The following is a 22,168-nucleotide window of genomic DNA, read 5'->3' as shown; positions in this document are numbered from 1 at the left end:
ATTAATTTTTATGCACCACAGCTCAATTGCGGAGCATAGAAACAGAATGCATTTTGCAACACACTGCTCAGTACGCAGGGGCGCTGTTGCAGTGTGAACAGGACACATAGAAAACAATTGTTTTCTATTGCCCTTGCAGAGACTGACGCATCACAGTCCCCCCTCCCCCATCACAGACTGACCGCCAAAATCACAGACCCCTCATTACAGCCTAATCCCCCCCCATCACAGACTGACCTGACCCATCACAGACTGACTCCCCCATCACAAACTGGTCCTGACCCATCACAGCAGACCCCCTATCACAGACCTCCTATCACAGACTGACCCCCCCCCCCCAAATCCCCAACCCCCTATTACAGAATGACCCCCCCAAATCACAGACCCCCTATCACAGACTGACCCCCCATCACAGACTGACGTGACCCATCACAGACCCCCATCACAGACTGACCCCCCATCACAAACTGGTCCTGGCCCCTTACAGACCCCCTATAACAGACTGACACCACAAACCCCCTATCACAGACTGCCCCCCCAAATCACAAACTGGTCCTGACCCATCACAGACCCCCTATCACAGACTGCCCCCCCATCACAAACTGGTCCTGACACATCACAGACCCCCTATCACAGACTGACCCCCCCATCACAAACTGGTCCTGACGCATCAGACTCCCCATCACAGACTGACCCCCCCAAATCACAGACCCCCTATCACAGACTGACCTGACCCGTCACAGACTGACCCCCCATATCACAAACTGGTCATGACCCATCACAGACCCCCTATCACAGGCTGACCCCCCCCCCCCCATCACAAACTGGTCCTGACCCATAACAGACCCCCTATAACAGACTGACCCCCCCAAATGACAAACTGGTTCTGACCCATCACAGACCACCCCTATCACAGGCTGACCTCCCCCCATCACAAACTGGTCCTGACCCATAACAGACCCCCTATAACAGACTGACCCCCCCCCAAATGACAAACTGGTTCTGACCCATCACAGACCACCCCTATCACAGGCTGACTTCCCCCCCCATCACAAACTGGTCCTGACCCATAACAGACCCCCTATAACAGACTGACCCCCCCCCAAATGACAAACTGGTTCTGACCCATCACAGACCACCCCTATCACAGGCTGACCTCCCCCCATCACAAACTGGTCCTGACCCATAACAGACTGACCCCCAAATCACAGACCCCCTATCACAGACTGACCCCCCCATCACAAACCCCCATCACAAACTGGTCCTGACACATCAGACTCCTCATCACAGACCTCCCCTGTCCTGTCCTACTGTACATTGCATTGCACTGCACTCCCCCCTTCCCACAGAACCCTACCTTAATCACACAGGACATGAAGCGTGGCCGCTCTGGACAATGGGCGGGACTTTGCCCATTAAAAGTGAGTGATTTATTGCTGGGACTGCCCCCGCTGCCTAGCAACCAATCGCCCACTTTTTAACTTAAAAAGTCCCGCCCTTTATCCAGAGCAGTCGCGCTTCGTGTCCTGTGTGATTAAGACAGGCAGTGTGGGGAGGGGGGAGTGCAGCGATGTAAGAGAAGGCACGGACCTGCCGCGCCTGCCATGCTGTGTATTTAGCGGCATTCGGAGCGGCAGGTGCGGCAGGCGAGCGAGCCGGTGACAGAGGACACACGGGAAACTACTTGGCGGGGCTGCGGTCCGGATAGAATAGCCACTGGGGCCGGAACCGGACCGCGGTCCGCCATTTAGTGATGCCCGCTGTAGAGTATTCAGGCAAAGACCTTGAGATGTTTAGAACTTTGGAAAGGAAGGTTTGGTGTGTAATAAATAACTGGAGGTTTTCGGGATATCCAAACCTATTGCTGATTTGTGTTTACAAAACTGAAGCTCAGGTAACTTCTGACTGCATTGCTGTCACTGTATTATAATGATTTATGTAGCTTCATCATATCCTGTGGCATTTTGTTTGGGAGCCACGTCGCATGACCGCGCAATTGTCAGCTAAAGTGACGCAGTGACGAATCGCAAAAGTGCTCTGGTCTTTGGCCAGCCAAATTGCCCGGGGCTGAAGTGGTTAATTGGACAAGTTGAAGTTAAAACTTGATTGGTTAACATGCACAGCTGCACCAGATTTTGCACTCTCTGGTTTTAGCAAATCAACCCAAGTGTTTCATGGCAACAGCATACCAGGTTCATGTTTACATAAACTGATTTACTAATTGGTGCTATTTATCAATTTGACTGAGACTCCTCAAGATTTATAATTTGGGGGAATCTGCAGTAGGCCCTTTAAGAGAAGAAAAAAAACTATAGTACCAGTGTCTATTCATCAGCCATGAACTTAGTTTAACCTTAAGTGGATAGAAAGAAAATCACAAAATGGCTCCTCTCATGTCCACAACACATGTGTAAAATAATATGATTTTGGCCTACTAAATTAATCCTTTTAACCTCAATAGTTCTGAAAATATTGTGACTGTTCCATGGGTATACAATAGCCATCTCATCACTGGGAGCTGGACTATCCTGCAGACAAGTTGATGACGAACAAATGAGGCATTCATAAGTAAACATGAGAGCAATCTTTTTGAACAGTTCCCTTCCCTGTAAATCAGACAGTTTAAGAGAACAAAAGTAAAAACAATCTCTCTTTCTAAGAAGCAATCTGCATTATCTACAGCTACAGCTACCTGCACTGATACCAGTGGTATGATACTGTTATTAGATTTCATGCCTTTAGGCACATTGACATAGGTTTCTGGATGATCCCCAGGCAACTGTTAATTTTTATGGTTCCAAGTTGCTAGCTGTGCACCTGTTTATCTAATATTTTCCCAGAATGGACTTGGGGGAAAAAAGCACAGTACAATAGGAAATTCAGACCTGAGATCTAACACTGGAGGGGATCATGCAACCACAGAAAGAAAGTACATACAAACTCCACAGAGACAGTAGGGTTGATTAACTAATGTACAATGTAAGACAGGCTCAATTTCCTGTATGGTTCAACTTTTTATGTTATTAGTAACTAGACATGTGCACACTGAAATATTTTGTTTCGTAATTTCGTTTTCGTCCGAAAAATTAATTTATTTAGTTACTAGTTAGTTTAGTTTAGTTTAGTTTAGTTACTAACTTATTCGTTTTTATTTATTTTGTTTGTCGTTAAAAAAATGCATTCGTCCGAAAATCCAAATTAAGGTCGAATCTGTCATTGAAGGCTTATGGTGTCTGTCGAATGTTTTAAGAAAAAAAAAAGATTCGACAGAATCTTTAAAAAAAAAAAACATTTGACTCTTCATGTCTCTCTATGTCGAATCTTCATGTCTCTTTATGTCGAATCTTTTCTCTCTATGTCGAATCTTCATGTCTCTCTATGTCAAATCTTTTCTCTCTATGTCGAATCTTCATGTCTCTCTATGTCGAATCTTTTCTCTCTATGTCAAATGTTTTCTCTTTATGTAGAATAATATTGGACTAATAGAGTTAAGGTTAGGCGCATTCGTCCGCAATGAAAACGAAAAAAAAAAATTTGTTTATGTCGGATCTTTCGGTTTTCGTTTTCTGTGCTTTCGTTATCATTTGTTAAAACGATAACGAAAATACCTGAAATTCGGATGAAAATGCATTTGGACGAAAACGAATGCACATGTCTATTAGTAACTTGATCCAGGTCTTCTCATTTTGTAGGAGTGGGAAGGTTGAGCTCAGTATGGCCTCATGGTCATAAAGATTTTACAGCCAAAGATTGTATATGAGGTCTGAGGTCAGTGAATTGGGAGTAGAGTAGGGATGAATGGGCCTGTGCAGATCCAATTTGCAAAGAGTTTCACAAATCTTGCATGAAGTTTTCAAACTCTGCAGCGAACTCCACTGACATCTATGGGAGTGCAATCTTGTTATTTAAATATGAATTTTTGTAGGGCTAATAAGAAAGGTGGGAAGCTGGTCACTATCCATATACCAATACTAAAATTAAAGAGTAACATCACTATAAAAAAAAGGATGTTGGGTTTTTTATTTTTTCACGGTATAGGCTGGCCAGGAGCAAAGGTTATGCACTGCATTATGGGGTTTTCCTTATTTCTGACAGCAAACCCATAGTAGTGGTGAACCCAAACCTTATCCCTAATTGGGATTAAAAATTCTACAAGTAGTAAGATGGCGCAGAAATAGATGGACAACTAGAAACATGGATGACATTTTTAGCACTTGCTTTAGAATGCTGTATCCATCAGACATTTAAAGAGATAATATACAACCTTATTAATAAATAAATCATTGTGGTACAAGCTTCAGAGGTTAATTCTGTATAGGTATTTTAAGACTGATATGACATACAGATTTTATGCATGTTGAACTATAAAAGGGAATATACCACAGCATGGCACAATTGCTTGTTGATGCTGCTGCTGTGCTGACTGTATAAATAATGATAACAAATATGCTTTTTACCAATGCATGCATACTAAATTCTCATTCCACTTTATGCCATAGAAATATATTAAACTGGTTTAGGATTGTTCATTTAAAAGTAGAACTGCTGGCAAATATGTTAGAATATGTTTTAGTTATTAATATGTTATAACTATTAATGGAAACTTAAAGCACTATGGGTCATTTACAAAAAGCATACATTTTTGTGAATCAAGAGCTTTGATCCTGTACTTTGGAAACTGTCTAATTATCTGCATCCCAGATCAACCTGTGCTGACTCCACCTTAGGCACCTGAAGAATTCAGCTTTGTATGATGGGCTTTTGTTCGCATCAGAACTATTTATTTCTATATACAAGTTTGTAGGAATGCAAAATGATATTAAAAGGTCAGATGCAGGAAATAAGGAGGTTAAATGCACATGCAATGAATTCTGAATGATCTCAGAAAAGTCTTAAATTGATGCAAAAAACAAGCTGCATTTGTCCAAAGACACAAGCAAAATGGCCAATGCAGCTATGGCCCCACCTAGCATACATATACTCAGCCGAGCAAAGTATTATCATTTAGAGTAGCATCAGCTGGCCATTAACTCTGTGCAGAAGAACATCCAATGGGTGGGTGGGCTCCATTTTACAAGGCCCTTTAATGGTTCCCAGCACAAGGAAAGCATAGGTTCACTTCAAGCTGCTCATAAAATTGAGATGAAGGAAATAGTAGATATGGGCTATGGGTTCATATATTTGGGGTAAAGCAGATAGGATGAGTGGGGGGGGGGGGGTAGACAAACTGTTCTTATCTTGTTGTTTCCCTTTTTCTTCTTACCTTTAGATCAGATAGATGGTACCTGTGGCATCTACCGCTGCTGCCTATTGCTGCCCACACCTTCTCTTAGAGTAGCCTCAGCTGACCCCTAACTCTGTGCAAAAGAACATCCAATGAGTGGGTGGGCTCCATTTTACAAGGCCCTTTAATGGTTCCCAGCACAAGGAAAGCATAGGTTCACTTCAAGCTGCTCATAAAATTGAGATGAAGGAAATAGTAGATACGGGCTATGGGTTCATATCTTTGGGGTTAAACAGATGGGATGAGTGGGGGGGTAGACAAACTGTTTCCCTTTTTCTTCTTACCTTGAGATCAGATAGATGGTACCAGTGGCATCTACCGCTGCTGCCTATTGCTGCCCACACCTTCTCTTAGAGTAGCGTCAGCTGACCCCTTATGCCGCGTACACACGATCGAAAATTCCGAAAAGAAAAGTTCGATGTGTAGGCTCCATCGGACGTTTTCTGTTGTAATTTCCGACAGCAAAACTTTGAGAGCTGGTTCTCAAATTTTCAGATCATTTGTATGCAATTCTGACACACAAAAATCCTACACATGCTCGGTAACATTGAACTTAATTTTTCTCGGCTCGTCGTAGTGTTGTACGTCACTGCGTTCTTGACGGTCGGAATTTCAGACAACATTTGTCGGAATTTCCGATCGTGTGTGTACGCAGCATTAGTCTGTGCAGAACATTCAATATTGGATGGGTTTCATTCTGCAAGTGATGTAACAGTTATCCTAGTTGGAGGCCTTTTGGGAATTTGCTGCTTTATTTGCAGGCATCCAAGATTCTCTCTAAAAATATAAATGTGAACTCTAAATCTTTCATTGGTTGGAACATTGGACAGAACCCTTTTTTAAATAACCCCTATTGCTTCCAGCTGTTATTAAAAAAAAAAGACTTTAGCTTTATATAGAGTAAGATATTAGAGACTTTAAAAGCAAAGGTAACACTGGCAAGTTAAAAGAATTTGTTTATTTAAAGCATAAATGTTTTTTACATTTTCTACATTTTATAATAATGTTTTCGAAGTGTAAGGCCCCATACTCACGAGCAAACATGTCTGCTGAAACTGGCCCGCAGGCCAGTTTCAGCAGACATGTTTGGTCGTGTGTGGGCGCGAGCGGGCCGAATTCCAGCAAACATTTGCCCGCCGGGCCTTTTCCCAGCAGACAAATATTCCTGGACTTGTTTTAAAACAGTCCGCTGGAATTCTGCCCGCTCGGACATGTACGGTCGTCAGTACAGACCTACCGTACATGTCCAGGCGCCCGCCGTCCCTCGCATGCGTCGAATGACTTCGACGCATGCGTGGAAGCATTTTAAAGGCGGGCCGCCCACGTCGCCGCGTCATTGTCGCGGCGACACCGCGTCATCGACGCGGCGACACCGCGGACACGCCCCGCGTATTGTTTACGCGCGGACTTCTGTACGATGGTGTGTACAACCATCGTACAGAAGCCCTCTGGCAGACATGTATGGTGAAAACGGTCCGACGGACCGCTTTCACCATACATGTTTGCTCGTGAGTACCCGGCCTCAAGGCTTAATTTCCATGGACGTTTTTGGACGTTTTTACAGCCACTTTTCTGAGCTTTTTTTGCAGCTTAAAAACGGCTCTCCATGTTAGTCTATGGCCTCATGCCCACCATGACGTTTTTGAGCTGTAGATGGCTGAGCCGTTTTTAAGCTGCAAAAAAAAACCCCAGGACCAGTGCGTTCTGAAGCTCCAGCCTTAGAGCTGTAAAAACGCCAGACGTTAAAAAACGCTCAAAAACCCTGTCGCAGCTCAAAAAAAAAATTTAAAGATAAAAAACATGGACAAGGGTTTTTAAGCTGTAAAAAAGGATAAAAAAAGTGGCTGTAAAAACGTCCATGGAAATGAAGCCTAAGGCTCCATGCACACTGAAGCTGATAAAAGCTATAAAAAAAACGCCAGTAGCTTTGCAGGGAGCCTTTCAATGTTTTTTTAGCGTTTTTGCAATAGCTTTAATCAGCGTTTTTCAGTGTACCTTTTTTATACTTTTTTTTTTTTCAATGGATTAAAAAACACTAAAAAACGCTGGCACCAGCGGCTTTGAGCGTTTTTTAGCGTTTTTCTGCGTTTTGCGTTTTTGAGCGTCTTTTCCCGCCAAAAAACTGCACTTTGAACGCAAATTTCGGGCGTTCAGCCAAAAGCCAAATAAACTCCAAAGCTCATTAACTCTAAAAAACGCCCAGGTGTGCATGGGCACATAGGCTAACATAGAGTTCAGTTTATGGGCTTTAAAAAAAAAAGCCAAAACGCCAATAAACTGCAGTTTATCAGCTTCAGTGTGCATGGAGCCAAGACTTTTTAAAAATAAGTCTGTGTCAGCATCTGAGAATGGAATATAGCACAGTTCTTGCTCTGAAATCCAGTTACTTGTACTGAAATCCAAAAAAGGGTTTTGTAACTCGACTATTAATGACATCACAAGTCATTAATAGTCTGAAGTATGATTCTACCCTGATGTACTTTCCTTTCTCATAGTAGTATAGTCACAGGATCTGTTATCTGGACACACGTGACAGCTATATGAGTTATCTGCTAATTCTAAACTATTAAAAAGATATGCAACATTTGACAGTTAAAAGTACATTATTTTAGATAATGCATGTCTATCACAATTCCAATCTACCCTTGGCTGTGTAGAGCATGTGCAACCAAATTTAAAATAGTGCATGTTTTGAACTGAAATATGTGCTGCCTTTTTATAACAGATTTTTGTAATGCAAACACTATTATCCAGCATATTTTAACTGTCACTCATCCTTCATTTTATTATTTCTTGATATAATTTGGTTTTCTGTTTGGTTTTCTTTATTCCATGACGTGTTTTGTTACATCCTTTATTTTAACATTTTATCTCCTTTTTTTTCTGCAGTTTACATTTATGTGAGTTCATCTTTCCACTATCAGGTCTTTATTTTTTTTATACTGTATAGTTTCTTTTTTGTATGTGGTATGTGATTTCTTTCCCACACAATCCATCTGTTTAGATTTTTTTTAGTTTTCTCCATGTCTGAAAACAGATTGAAAACACAAATTCTCCACAGCATCAGAAATGACGTGTTTTCTTTCTTCCCAATTATTATACTAGGTGGTTGTAAATGCACTGATCGGAGCCATTCCCTCCATTATGAACGTGCTACTGGTTTGTCTGATATTCTGGTTGATTTTCAGTATAATGGGCGTCAATTTGTTTGCGGGAAAGTATTATCATTGCGTTAATACTACTACTGGTGAAATGATCTCAATTACTAAAGTTGAAAACCAGTCGGAATGCATGCAGCTAATAAAGGCCAACGAAAGTGCGAGGTGGAAGAACGTTAAAGTCAATTTTGATAATGTAGGAGCTGGTTATCTTGCTTTACTCCAAGTGGTAAGTAAAACAATTTTAATTAATTCTGTTATTTCAGTATTTGTAGATGCTCATGGTTGTGTGTAGTGAATACTCTTTTTCAATTTAAAGGCCTGTTTTACCAAGTTAGACCATATTTGTTTTTGCATGTAGTTACTGGAAAGTTGAACCACATGTTGGCTTCCTAAAGCTCTTTGGGATGCAAAGAAGGAAATAATCTCAGGCCCCGTACACACGATCGAGTTTCTCGGCAGAATTCAGCCAGAAAATCGGTCGGAGCTGGATTCTAGCGAGAAACTCGGTCGTGTGTACACTTTTCAGCGAGGAAGCCGACGAGGAACTCGTCGGGCCGAAAAGAGAACATGTTCTCTATTTTCTCGTTAGTCAATGGGAAAAGTCGGCCCGCCAAGTTCCTCGGCGGCTTCCACACTGAACTCGACGAGGAACTCGATGTGTTTGGCACGTCGAGTTCCTCGGTCGTGTGTACGGGGCCTCACATGTCAGTGTCACAGTTCTCTTATAGAAGAGGAAGAAAAGAACGGCTGCATGAACGTTCCAACAATTTTATTCCAAAATTAGCAAATGACGGCCAACAAAGGCAGAGTGTCCAAACCCAGGAGGTTACACGTTTCACACTGACCTCAGTGCTTCTTCATAATTGTTTGAACTCATCCTGGGTTTGGACACTCTGGGCCAGATTCACGTATATGGGCGTATTTTTGTGCGGGCGTAGCATATCCTATTTACGCTACGCCTCCGCAACTTAGACAGGCAAGTGCTGTATTCACAAAGCACTTGCTCCGTAAGTTGCGGCGGCGTAGCGTAAATTGGCCGGCGTAAGCCCGCGTAATTCAAATGTGGAAGAGGTGGGCGTGTTTTATTAAAATGAGCCGTGACCCCATGCAAATGAAGTGCCGATCGTACGTCGCATGCGCGCGCATGCTCAGTATCACGTCGAATTTACTCCATAAGATACGTCAGGCCCAATGCCAGTGACGTGAACGTAACCTACGCACAGCCCCATTCACATACGACTTACGTAAACGATGTAAAAAGATACGCTTGCCGAAGTCCATACTTTGCATTGGCTGCGCCTCATATAGCAGGGGTAACTTTACGCCAGACGTAAGCCTAACGTAAACGGCGTAGCGGGCGCAAGTACGTTCGTGAATCGGCGTATATACCTAATTTACATATTCGACGTGTAAATCTACGGAAGCGCCCCTTGCGGCCAGCGTAAATATACACCCAAGATACAACGGCGTAGGAGACTTACGCCGCTCGTATCTTGGCCAAATATATGCGTAACTGATTCTAAGAATAAGGCGCATAGATACGACGGCTCACATTGGGACTTACGACGGCGTACGTGGAGATACGCCGTCGTAAGTCCACTGTGAATCTGGCCCTCTGTCTTTGTTGGCTGTCATTTGCTAATTTTGGAATAAAATCGTTGGAACGTTCATGTGGTGTGCAGCTGTTCTTTTCTTCCTGTTGATCACCGGTGGCGAGCCATGGCGAGCACCCAGCACATCCGGACTGCAGTGATTACTCATATGGAGTGGCCTCTTCCTTGTTTGTATATTCTTATAGAAGAGAAAAGCAATATTGGCTTGGCCTGGTTGTTGGAGGTAATACACAGATCACAAAAAAAAATTTTTTAGGGGTTCTGTCTCTTCCGCTCTGTTTGGGCTTTAAAACTTTAAGATCCCTAATGAAGCTCTTTTGCCACCTATTGCATGTAACTTACTAAACGGAAGTAATTTCTACTTTTAGCCATTTTTATATGTGTTCATTTAAAACACTCAATTATGTGCAGGTAAGTTTTAAAAAATGCAAATCATTTCCTGCATTTGATGGAATGAATGATGCAATTACAGACTTTCTTTATTAACCACTTGCCGAGCAGCAGCCGCAGTTTTACTGTGGCAGCATGGCTTGGCTGGGCGAAACGACGTTATGTTACATCGATTCGCTCTGTGGCCACTAATGGCGCGCGCCGCCAGAGGCATGCACCCTCTGCTGGCCCCAGATCTGACCCGGCACCCGCGATCACTCGTGACACAGCGAGAACTGGGATCTGTGTGTGTAAAGGGAACACAGGTTAACCCCTTCATCGCCCCCTAGTGTTAACCCCTTCCCTGCAAGTGGCATTTTTACAGTAATCAGTGCATATTTATAGACTGATCGCTGTAAAATTGTCAATGGTCCCGGAAATGTGTCAAAAGTGTCCAATGTGTCCGTCATAATGTCCTAATCCTGATAAATATCCTGATCGCCGCCATTACTAGTAAAAAAATAAATAATAATGTCATAATTCTATCCCCTATTTTGTAGACGCTATAACTTTTGTGCAAACCAATCAATATAAGCTTATTGTTTTTTTTTTACCAAAAATGTGTAGAAGAATACATATCGGTCTAAACTGAGGAAAACATATATTTTTTTTTTAATGTGGGATATTTATTATAGCAAAAAGTAGAATATATTGTGTTTTTTTTCAAAATTGTCGCTGTTCTTTTGTTTATAGGGCAAAAAATAAAAACCGCAGAGGTGATCAAATGCCACCTAAAGAAATCTCTATTTGTGGGGGGAAAAAAAGGATGCAAATTTTGTTTGGGTACAGCGTCGCACGACCGCGCAATTGTCAGTTAAAGCGAAGCAGTGCCAAATCGTAAAAGGTGCTCTGGTCAGGAAGGGGGTAAAATCTTCCGGGGCTGAAGCGATTAAAAAAAAAACTCTTTTAACAGAAACCTGTACTGAGAGAAACATTAAGGGCCCTTTCACACTAGCGGACCGTATGTCCGCATTTTCATCCGTCCGTTTGCGAATGAAAACGGGACATACATGGGTCCCTATGTGATTACGGCTGTCAGAGGATAAACATCCGCTGACACCCGTAATTTGTCCGCCTCCGCAAAGATCCGCATTTGCAGACGGAAGAAATCCTATTTTTCTTCCGTCTGCCGGATCGGATAGGATGAACACGGACATATGGTCCGTGTTCATCAGATCCCCCATAGGGGAGAGCGGAGGAAACACAGGGCGGTCCCCGCACAGTGTGCGGGGACCGCCCTGTCAGCGGCCAGCTCAGCGGGGATTTTACGGAGGATCCCCGCTGAGCAAAGCGGACACAAGGAGTGGATCATTACTGATCCGCTCCGTGTGAAAGGGCCCTAAGACTGCCCGTGCTTACCACCATTTGAAAATGCTAGTTGCCTGGCTTATGTACTTTCTGAGACACTGGTCTGCAAATTACTTGGAATCGGAAATGTCAAGTGAAGACGATGGGCCAAATCTTCAAAGGAGATACGCAGGCGGAGCTGCTGTTCAGCCTGCGTATCCCTGTGGCTATCTTTGGAAACGATCCTCAGAAGGATTTTTCCAAAGATAGTCAGAAGATCCGACATCTGTAATAGACTTACACTGTCGGATCTTAGGATGCAGTACCGCATCCGCCGCTGGGGGCATTTCGAGTCGAAATGCCGCTTTGCGTATGCAAATGAGGACTTAAGCAGATCCACAAAGCTTTTAAGCTTTGTGTTTTCTGCGTAAGTTACGATTTGCACGCGTAAAATTAGGGCTGGTTTTACAATGTGTAAAGTTAGTACACCATGTAAAACCAGACCTTTTTTTCGATCGCCACGTTTTTTTTTAAATTTTGAATTTTTTTTCCCGGCGCGTATTTTTTTTTTTCCCCGACGCAACTTTATTGTCCCGTCGCGATCCACAAAGCCCGGCGTGAAGTACGTTCGCGCGATGCACATCGGGAAAAATGACGTCACACGCATGCGCTGAACGTCCGGCGCGGGAGCGCGCCTCATTTGAATAGGAATCACCCCTTGAGCAGACGACCGCCTTGCGACGGAGGCACTCAGGTTACACAGCGTGTAATTTCTAGGTAAGTGCTTTGTGGATCGGGCACTTAGGTAGAAATTTAACGCCTGTGTAACTTAACTGCTGAAAGTTAAGTTAGGCAGGTTTTTTGAGAATTTGGCCCGATATTCCTAATCAGTATATTTGCTCTGGGCCATTGACTGAGAAAGTGCTAACACCACTGGATCAACATTTAGCAATGCAATTAGGATTTCCAGAACAATTGGTTGGTAACATAAGCCTCAGAACCTTTGCAGTACAGATTTACTTTAACCACTTCAGCTCCAGAACATTTACCCCCCTTCTGGACCAGGCCATTTTTTGCGATAAGGCAGTGCGTTACTTTAACTGATAATTGCGCTGCTGTACCCAAATAAAATGTATGTCCATTTTTCCCCACAAATAGAGCTATTTTTAGGTGGTATTTGATCACCGCTGCGGTTTTTATAAAAAAGAACGACAATTTTGAAACATAAAACAATATTTTTTCCTTTCTGCTATAAAACACATCAAATAAAAAATAAAAAATAAATTATTTTCTTTATCAATGTAGACCATAATGTATTCTTCTACAAAAAATCCCAATAAACATATATTGATTGCTTTGCAGAAAAGTTATAGCGTCTACAAACTATGGGATATATTTATGGAATTTTTAATTATTTATTTATTTTTTACTACTAATGGCAGCAATCAGCAACTTATAGCGGGACTGCGATATTGCGGTGGACAAATTGGACACTAACAGACACTTTTTTGGGGACCAATGACATTATTTCTGTGATCAGTGCTAAAAATATGCACTGTCACTGTACTAATGACACTGGCTGGGAAGGGGTTAACATCAGGAGCAATCAAAGGTTTAACTGTGTGCCTAGCCAGTGTTTTATTACTATGGGGAGGTGCTTTTGAAAGAGGAAGGCATAGATCCATGTCCCTATTTTGCAGGTATCCATGCCGTCTGTATTGACAGAATGGCGATGTGCCTCATTTACATAGGTAGACTGCCGATCTGTCTGTGTGCCAAACGATCAGCGGGTGCTGGCGGACACCGACGGATATTGGGAGATGTAGAATCACAGCAGGAATCACAACGAGCTGCCGGCTGTATATACATGATCCTGCGCAGCACGTCCGCCCTGTAGCGGTAAAACTGCTATAGGGCGGTCGGCAAGTGGTTAACATATCACCCCAAAATGTCTGATTGGCAAATGAATGTGTCAAAATGTCCCATATATAATCTTTAAGCTATGGTAACTAAAGAGGCTTAACAAAATGTCTTATATTGTTAGTATATTGCCAGCTTTGACCATCATGTGTGGGCAATTTTAATGTTGGGAAATCTGTCATACAATTTATATGTAGCCCAGTAAAACCTACATGTTTTTTCTGACTTCAATGCGCCTAACTATAGAAATCTCTAAATATTTTTAGGCAACGTTTAAAGGCTGGATGGATATTATGTACGCTGCAGTTGACTCGCGAAAGGTTGGTAAAGATTATGAACAACTTCTGTTATTTATGTAAGATCAGTTGGTCATCATTAGGATGATATGTGTGGGCAGAGGTCTGATCGAGAGCTACTGTTGGCTTTCTCTGATGGCAAATGTTTAACATGAATATATAGCCTCTTCAGTTATTTTTTTAGGTAAACATGTAAAATAAAATTGATGTTATTAATAATATACTTACATACAACGGTATTGTAATATAATATTATAAAAATGCAATTAATGTAATTACTACAAAAAATATGCAATTAATAATATCTGTGTTAACTTATTTTTTTTATATAAAGTACCATATATACTCGAGTATAAGCCGACCCGAATATAAGCCAAGGCACCTAATTTTACCACAAAAAATTAGGAAAACTTGAGTATAAGCCTAGGGTGTCCATCTGCATGCCTCACTGTGCCTCACTTTTCCTCACTGTGTCCATGTCTATGCTTTACTGTGTCCATGCCTCACTGTGCCCATACCTCACTGTGTCAATGCCTCACTGTGCCCATGCCTCACTGTGTCCATGCCTCACTGTGTCCATGACTAGATTGAGGTTTAACATAGGAGTCTATGGAGGGGGTGCCCGGCTTTGAAAAATCGGTGCTCCCCAGCCGTAGGTCCCCCAGCCAAAAAACGTTGCACACTTGTAGAGGAAGAGTGGGGCTACATGTGTGCCAAGTTTGTAAGGCCGGCCAGTACCGGGTCCCCAAAGTCCGGGAGATCAGGTGCAAAAAGGTGACTCGAGTATAAGCGGAAAAAAATGTGCTGAAAAACTCGTCTTAGGCGTCGTACACACGACCGAGTTTCTCGGCAAAAACCAGCAAGAAACTTGCTGGGGTTGTTTTTATCCCGAGGAAACCGGTTGTGTGTACATTTTTCGACGAGGAAATTGTCAAGGATCCCGTCGAGCCAAAAAGAGAGCATGTCTTCTTTTTCCTCGACGGGAATGGAGAAACTTGCCTTGTCGAGTTCCTCGACAGCCTAACAAGGAACTCGACGAGGAAAACAATGTGTTTCGCCCGTCGAGTTCCTCGGTCGTGTGTACGAGGCTTCATACTCGAGTATATACGGTACCTAATTCTATAAGTATATGGAGGAAGCCACATTTCTTTATTACATACACAGGCTCTGCTTCCTGCTTGGATGTTGCACACAAAGATTGTATTTTTAGTTTCTTCTGACATTGCAAGCCTATGAGGCCTCGTACACACGACCGAGTTTCTCGGCAAAAACCAGCAAGAAACTTGCTGGTTTTTTTTTTAGCAGAGGAAACCGGTTGTGTGTACATTTTTCGACGAGGAAACTGAGCATGTTCTCTTTTTCCTCTACGAGAATGGAGAAAATTGGCACGTCGAGTTCCTCGACAGCCTAACAAGGAACTCGACGAGCAAAACGATGTGTTTCGCCCGTCGAGATCCTCGGTCGTGTGTACGAGGCCTAAGATGCCCAAATGACACACAGTAGCTGTCAGTTGCACTATTGGCTACAGACTTCTGTATTTAGAAAAGTACTTTCTGAATACAGGTGTTCAAAAATTGGGGTCATTCCACTTTGCTAGCTTTTTTTTTGGAAGCAGCTCTTTATTTTCAGAGATCATATGAGTATTTAAGGGGCACAAAGCGTGTAGTGTTGTTTGCTTTGAGCAATAGGTAGAAAAATTATTGTTAATTGAATGATACTCGGAAATGACAATTTCTGTATAGCAGCCTTCAGAAAACTATAATGTCGACATAACAGCATTTTTTTTAAATAGTGTGTATTTTAAAAATTAACATTTCTATTCCTGCAATACATATCAGAGGGGGTTCTGATAACTGAAGTTCAGTTTCTGTAAACCAGTGTTTCCTGAATATTCATAACCAGTGCAGATAAATTACGTATTTGTGTTGATTTATTAAAGGAGCAGAGATTGTGCATTTAGCAAGGTGAATGTCTGCTTACTTATAGTTACATAGTTAGTCAGGTTGAAAAAAGACACAAGTCCATCCAGTTCAACCACAAAAAATAAACAAACAAAATAAAAAACACAGTACAATCCCATACACCCAACTCCATACCCACAGTTGATCCAGAGCAGTGTTTCTCAATTCCAGTCCTCAGGCCCCCCCCAACAGGTCAGGTTTTCAGGATTTCCCTCAGATGAAAAGGCTGTGGTGATTACTAAGGCAGTGAAACTGATCAAATCACCTGTGCAAAATAATGGAAATCCTGAAAACCTGACCTGTTGGGGGGGCCTGAGGACTGGAATTGAGAAACACTGATCCAGAGGAAGGCAAAAAACCCCAGCAGAGCATGATCCAATTTGCTACAGCAGGGGAAAAAATTCCTTCCTGTACAGGATGTGTTCACTTGTTGACCATACACAGTCGTGTATAATAAATTTTTTTTTTGCTTGTACTTGATTTAATGATTAAAATGATTCTAAAGCCTTAGGCCTCGTACACATGATAGGTTAACCAGAGGACAACGGTCTGATGGACCGTTTTCATCGCTCAAAACCGATCGTGTGTGGGCCCCATAGGTTATTTAACCATAGGTTAAAAAAAGCCAACTTGCTTTAAATTTAACCAATGGATTCCTAACCGTTAGGTCAAAAACGATCGTTAGTAGGCACGACCATCGGTTAAAAATCCACGCATGCTCAGAATCAAGTCGATGCATGCTTGGAAGCATTGAACTTCGTTTTTTTTCAGCACGTCATTGTGTTTTACGTCACCGCGTTCTGACACTATCGGTTATTTAACCTATGGTGTGTAGGCGTGACGGACTATCAGTCAGCTTCATCGGTTAAACTATGACAACTGTCCTTCAGACCGTTCTCATCGGATGGACTGATCGTGTGTACGAGGCTTTAAAGGATAAGTACTGCCAAAGCTTATTTGGCTGTTCTTTTTTTTATGGATCACAGGAGTGCAGTTCGTTTTGCACTTTTTTGGGATGAAGTCCGCTCTCTGCAGACTTTACAGAAGTCAGTCTAGGCTCTGCGTCATCACGACTATGGAGACAAAAGAATAGACCTGGACGGCCGCACTCCGATGCAACACCTTTATAGGCATTTCACACCTAAATTTGGTGCTTAATCATGAGCTATATTTAAGCATGAAATTTAGGTGTGAAACGCATCAGCTGCTACATTCCCCCTTCTGTACAGTATGGATTGACGGTTTTTACTGGATTTTACCACCAGTAAAGGTGTTGCATCAGAGTGCGGCCGTCCAGGTATATTCTTTTGTCTCTTGATCGCATGCAGAGCCTGCACCTGCGTGCCTCATTAGGGCGTGTATTCCATGGAACTCCTGTTTGAGAGTGGCAATCCCTTTTTCATCACAACTACAGAGTCGGAATCTGCCAGATCCCTGGACAGGCACGCGGCCCAGGCTCTGAGTGAGCCGCTGAGAGCCTGAGCCAGCCTCCCCCGCCCCCTTCACAGCACTGTAGTGAGCGAGGAGGAAGCAGAGCAGAGAGCTGCTGATTGACAGTGACCAGCTCTCTGCTCACGGAGCTGTGAGAACCAAGTAATCAGCGGTGTTCAATCACTTGGTTGTCAGTGTAGAGGCGCCGGGGGACAAATGCAGCATCAGACTGATGCTACATACACCTAGGTACGTATGATTCTTCAAAAAAACAAAAACCCATACTTGTCGTTTAAGGTTTTTCACTGTAATGTATTATATGCAAAAACCTTCTGTGCTGCAGATACCCCCCAACCCCCCCCCCCCCCTCTTCCTTACCTGAGCCTATCACAAGCTGTCTCTCTCTCCCCATTGGAACAGATTGATAGCAGTGTGACGATTGACTCCCACTGCTGTCAATCAAATGCTGTGGCCCGGGAGTGGGGGGGCAGGGCCAGGTCCCGCTGTCTATGTGAATAGACAGATTTCCATGGGAGGGGCTTGGAGCACCGACGGGGATCCCAGAAGAAGAGGATCAGGGCTGCTCTGTGCAAAATCATTGCACAGAGCAGGTAAGTATAGGCATATTTGTTATTTTTGTTTAAAAAAAAACAAAGCTTTATAATCACTGTAAAGTGAACACATCTTTACCTTATTCACAAACACTTTGCTAAGTCAACAGTATCTATTACTTTAGTAAATCAACATCTGTTGTCTGGTCATAATTAGATTTACGATTTAAATATGATTTTAGAAGTTGGGTACCATGGTTATTGACTAAAATGAGTTGCCATACTGCATATGTAGATGCCCAAACAGCTTGAAAGAAAGGAAGGCTGCATTTACACTTGAGCTGAGCATCCTTGGTGGCTACTTGCTAGGGAAAAGAAGTGCGATATGTACAATTTCACAAGTTTTGCACATTTTTCAGGCGCTTCCATTGAAGTCTGTTGGGGCCAGAATACTTGAAGTTAAGGCTTGCAGCTCTGTACTTTTACAAGCTCCAAGCTTCAAGGGACACTACTTTCAGGCGTGAACAGGCACAACTACAAACCGCGTTGAGCGTTTTGGAGCTTTAAGCTACAAAACGCTCGGGTATGAATGAATGATTAATTGATTTTTAGTATATGCAAAATAATGAAAAAGGGTAATACTGGGTCACTATATATTTTACTTATTGTCCTTTTTATATTTTTAAACTTCAATTCACAGCTGCAAGAGCAACCTAAATATGAAGACAACTTATATATGTATTTATACTTTGTCATCTTTATCATATTTGGCTCCTTTTTCACTCTGAACCTCTTCATTGGTGTTATTATTGACAATTTCAACCAACAAAAAAAAAAGATAAGTATAATAAAATAACACCGTTATTTGAATGGTTTGTCTAGCATCATGGTATATTATCTTTCTTCACTGGAACAGAATTTAGACTACTGTTTAGATTCCACAATCAAACCTAGAAATACAAACAGGCTTTTCTGGCAGAAGTGTGTCCCAGGCTCCTTCTCCAGTCAACTGATCACTACATGGAGCCATTACCGTTCAATAATAGTGTTTGTAGGTTGCCTATGCCAAATGTCAATGGAGGGGCATGGCTGCACCGCTATGAAAGTTAGAAACTTTGGGCCAGATTCACAAAAGGGATACGACGGCGTATCTGCTGATACTCCGTCGTATCCCTGTTTCTATCTATGCGACTGATTCATAGAATCAATTACGCATAGATATCCCTAAGATCCGACAGGTGTAATAGTTTTACACTGTCGGATCTTAGGATGCAGTACCGCGGCCGCCGCTGGGGGGAGTTTGCGTCGTAAACCAGCGTCGGGTATGCAAATTAGCAGTTACGGCGATCCACGAAACTTTTTCCCGTCATTACATCGCCGCAAGTGTTAGTTTGCCGTCGCAAAGATAGGGCACCTTTTACAAAGTGTAAAATTACTACACCATGTAAAAGTATACCCGTCTTTCCCGCGTCGCTTTTGAATTTTTAAAAAAAAAAAAAATTCCGGCACAAGTCTTTTTTTCACGTTGCAATTCACAAAACGTCGGCGCGTCGTAATTTCGCGCAAAGCACGTCTGGAAATTTGCGTCGGGAGCATGCGCAGTACGTCCGGCGCAGGAGCGCGCCTAATTTAAATGGTACCCGCCCCATTTGAATTGGCCCGCCTTGCGCCGGACGGATTTAGGATACACCGCCGCAAATTTCCAGGTAAGTGCTTTGTGGATCAGGCACTTAGACAGAAAATTTGCGGCGGTGTAACCTAAATCGGTTACGTTACGCTGCGCCCGGGCTATGTGAATCTGGCCCTTTGTACAAAAAATAAAATATAAAACACACATACATATACACATTACACAGCCACATCCACACAATCAGGACCTACAGACATACCCCAATCCCTAATTTTACACAAAATATTGTTTTTATTTTAAAACCTCATCCAGGTGATACTTTAGAAAAAGTGTGCTGAAGACTAAGCTGTAGAACCAGAACATAATGGCCCGGATTCAAAAAGCACTTACGCCGACGTATCTCCAGATACGACGCCACGTAAGTGTAAGTATGCGCAGTCGTATCTATGCGCCGTGCCCATAAACTGAGATACGCCTGAAAATAGGCTGCATCCGACCAACGTAACTTTCCTACGCCATCGTATCGTGGGCGCATATTTACGCTGGGCGCATTTGCCGCTCCCATAGATTTTCTATGCACATATGCAAATGAGGGAGATACGCCGACTCACGAACGTAGTTGCGCCCTGGCGCATAATATATGCGGTTTGCGTAAGTCGTACGTCCGGCGTAAAGTTATTCCCCATATAGGAGGCGCAACTCATGCAAAGATATGGACCAGGGAACACAAGCCGTCGTATCTTTTGTCGTTTACATAGTACGTGAATAGGGCTGGGCATAGGTTACCTTCACGACGTAGGCAGTGATCCGACATATCTTAGGGAGTACGTTATTCGTATATTTATGACGCTCAATCCATCATTTGCATGGGGTCACGCCTCATTAGCATGGCTCACGCCCACTTCCACCTACGCTGGCTTACACCGAGGAAACCCAGCGTATCTTTAAGAGCGAGAGGGAGCGAGTGCTTTGTGAATCCAGTGCTTGCATCTGTGCGCTGCGTCGGCGTATCGTATATTAGATACGCTATGCCCACATAAATATGCGCCGATGTATGTGAATCCGGGCCAATATATTTAGACTATTTAAAAAATCACACCAATGTGCTCTATACTACATTGACAAGATTGTAAACAGTTTTTATTCTCGTTCTTTACTTTGGAGGTCAAGACATCTTCATGACAGAGGAGCAAAAGAAATATTATAATGCCATGAAAAAACTGGGGTCCAAGAAGCCACAAAAGCCCATTCCAAGACCACCGGTAAGTGTGTCATATTACTGGTACCTACTATAATATCCTTCCTTGCAAGGAAACAGACTTGACATTTGCCAAATTCAAACTGTATGCCATGGCTACTGGCAAAACATGTGTGGTACAGGGAAAACGTCATAGTCAGTCACACTGCAATCTTGTACTCAAGTGTTCCCAAAGATTGACCATGTGAACAATCTCTGAAATGTAAAGGCATCTATGAATATTTATGAATTGGGTATTGATGGTCAAATGTCTATCTCAGCATAGCACATAGTTACATAGTTAGTCAGGTTGAAAAAAGACACAAGTCCATCCAGTTCAACCATAAAAAAATATATATACATATCCTACAATCCAATACACCCAATTCTATGCCCACAGTTGATCCAGATGAAGGCAAAAAAAAAATCAAACACAGCAGAGCATGATCCAATTTGCTACAGCAGGGGAAACAATTTCTTCCTGATCCCCTGAGAGGCAATCAGATTATTCCTGGATCAACTTTACCTATAAATGTCAGTACCCAGTTACATTATGTACATTTAGGAAAGTATCCAGGCCTTTCTTAAAGCAATCTACTGAGCTGGTCAGAACCACCTCTGGACGGAGTCTGTTTCACATTTTCACAGCTCTTACTGTGAAGAAGCCTTTCCATATTTGAAGATTAAATCTTTTTTCCTCTAGACGTAATCAGTGCCCCCTTGTCTTTTGTGCCCACTTCTGATTCTGTTGTGTAACATTTACCTTGTAGCTGGTAAAAAGGTGGGTTACCATGATTCTGAAACATATATAGCCATGTATGCTGTTCAGTTCCCATTACTGAGCTTGATATCCATAGGCATTTATCTTGTTTTAACATTTGGTAACACCTAAGTGCAAAAATTTAGTGTGATTAATATATTTAATATATATTTAAAATATTAATATATTAATATATTTGTGATGATCGGTGGTGTGGTGTGTCAGTCTGACACACCGCTACACCGATCTCGGTATAGAGCCGTGTCCAATCACGGCTAATCACGATGTAAACAGGAAGAGCCGTTGATCGGCTTTTCCTTACTCGCGAGTAGAGGAGAGCCGATCAGCGGCTCTGGTGACAGGGGGGTTCACGCTGGTTGTTTATCAGCGCACCACCCCCCGTGGATGCCCACACTGGACCACCAGGGAAGCCGCTAGGACCACCAGGGAAGGGGCAACATGTGGATGGCCAGGTATGTACCCCATGGCCATCCACATATTAAAAAGTAAGCACAATAGATGCCAATCAGTGCCCACAAATGGGCACTGACTGGCAACATTATGGACAAAAAAATATGTGATGCACAGCAATGCCATCAGTATCATCA

At 42.7% G+C, this 22,168-nt stretch overlaps 1 protein-coding gene across 3 annotated transcripts in view; it reads left to right on the top strand.

Moving 5' to 3' along the window:
• LOC120944042 (sodium channel protein type 2 subunit alpha-like) overlaps nucleotides 1-22,168 on the top strand; it is a 317,686-nt gene that overhangs the window by 283,266 nt on the left and 12,252 nt on the right. For all 3 annotated transcript variants that reach the window (XM_040357809.1, XM_040357807.1, XM_040357808.1), the window contains exons 22-25: nucleotides 8,390-8,671; nucleotides 13,961-14,014; nucleotides 18,634-18,771; nucleotides 20,721-20,825. In XM_040357809.1, the coding sequence (XP_040213743.1) occupies nucleotides 8,390-8,671; nucleotides 13,961-14,014; nucleotides 18,634-18,771; nucleotides 20,721-20,825 (579 nt within the window). The remainder of the gene's footprint in view (nucleotides 1-8,389; nucleotides 8,672-13,960; nucleotides 14,015-18,633; nucleotides 18,772-20,720; nucleotides 20,826-22,168) is intronic.

The sequence above is a fragment of the Rana temporaria genome, chromosome 6 (genome assembly GCF_905171775.1).
Source record: "Rana temporaria chromosome 6, aRanTem1.1, whole genome shotgun sequence".
Lineage (NCBI taxonomy): Eukaryota > Metazoa > Chordata > Amphibia > Anura > Ranidae > Rana > Rana temporaria.
Note: the sequence above shows the minus strand (reverse complement) of the source record. Positions and strands in the feature narration are given on the sequence as shown.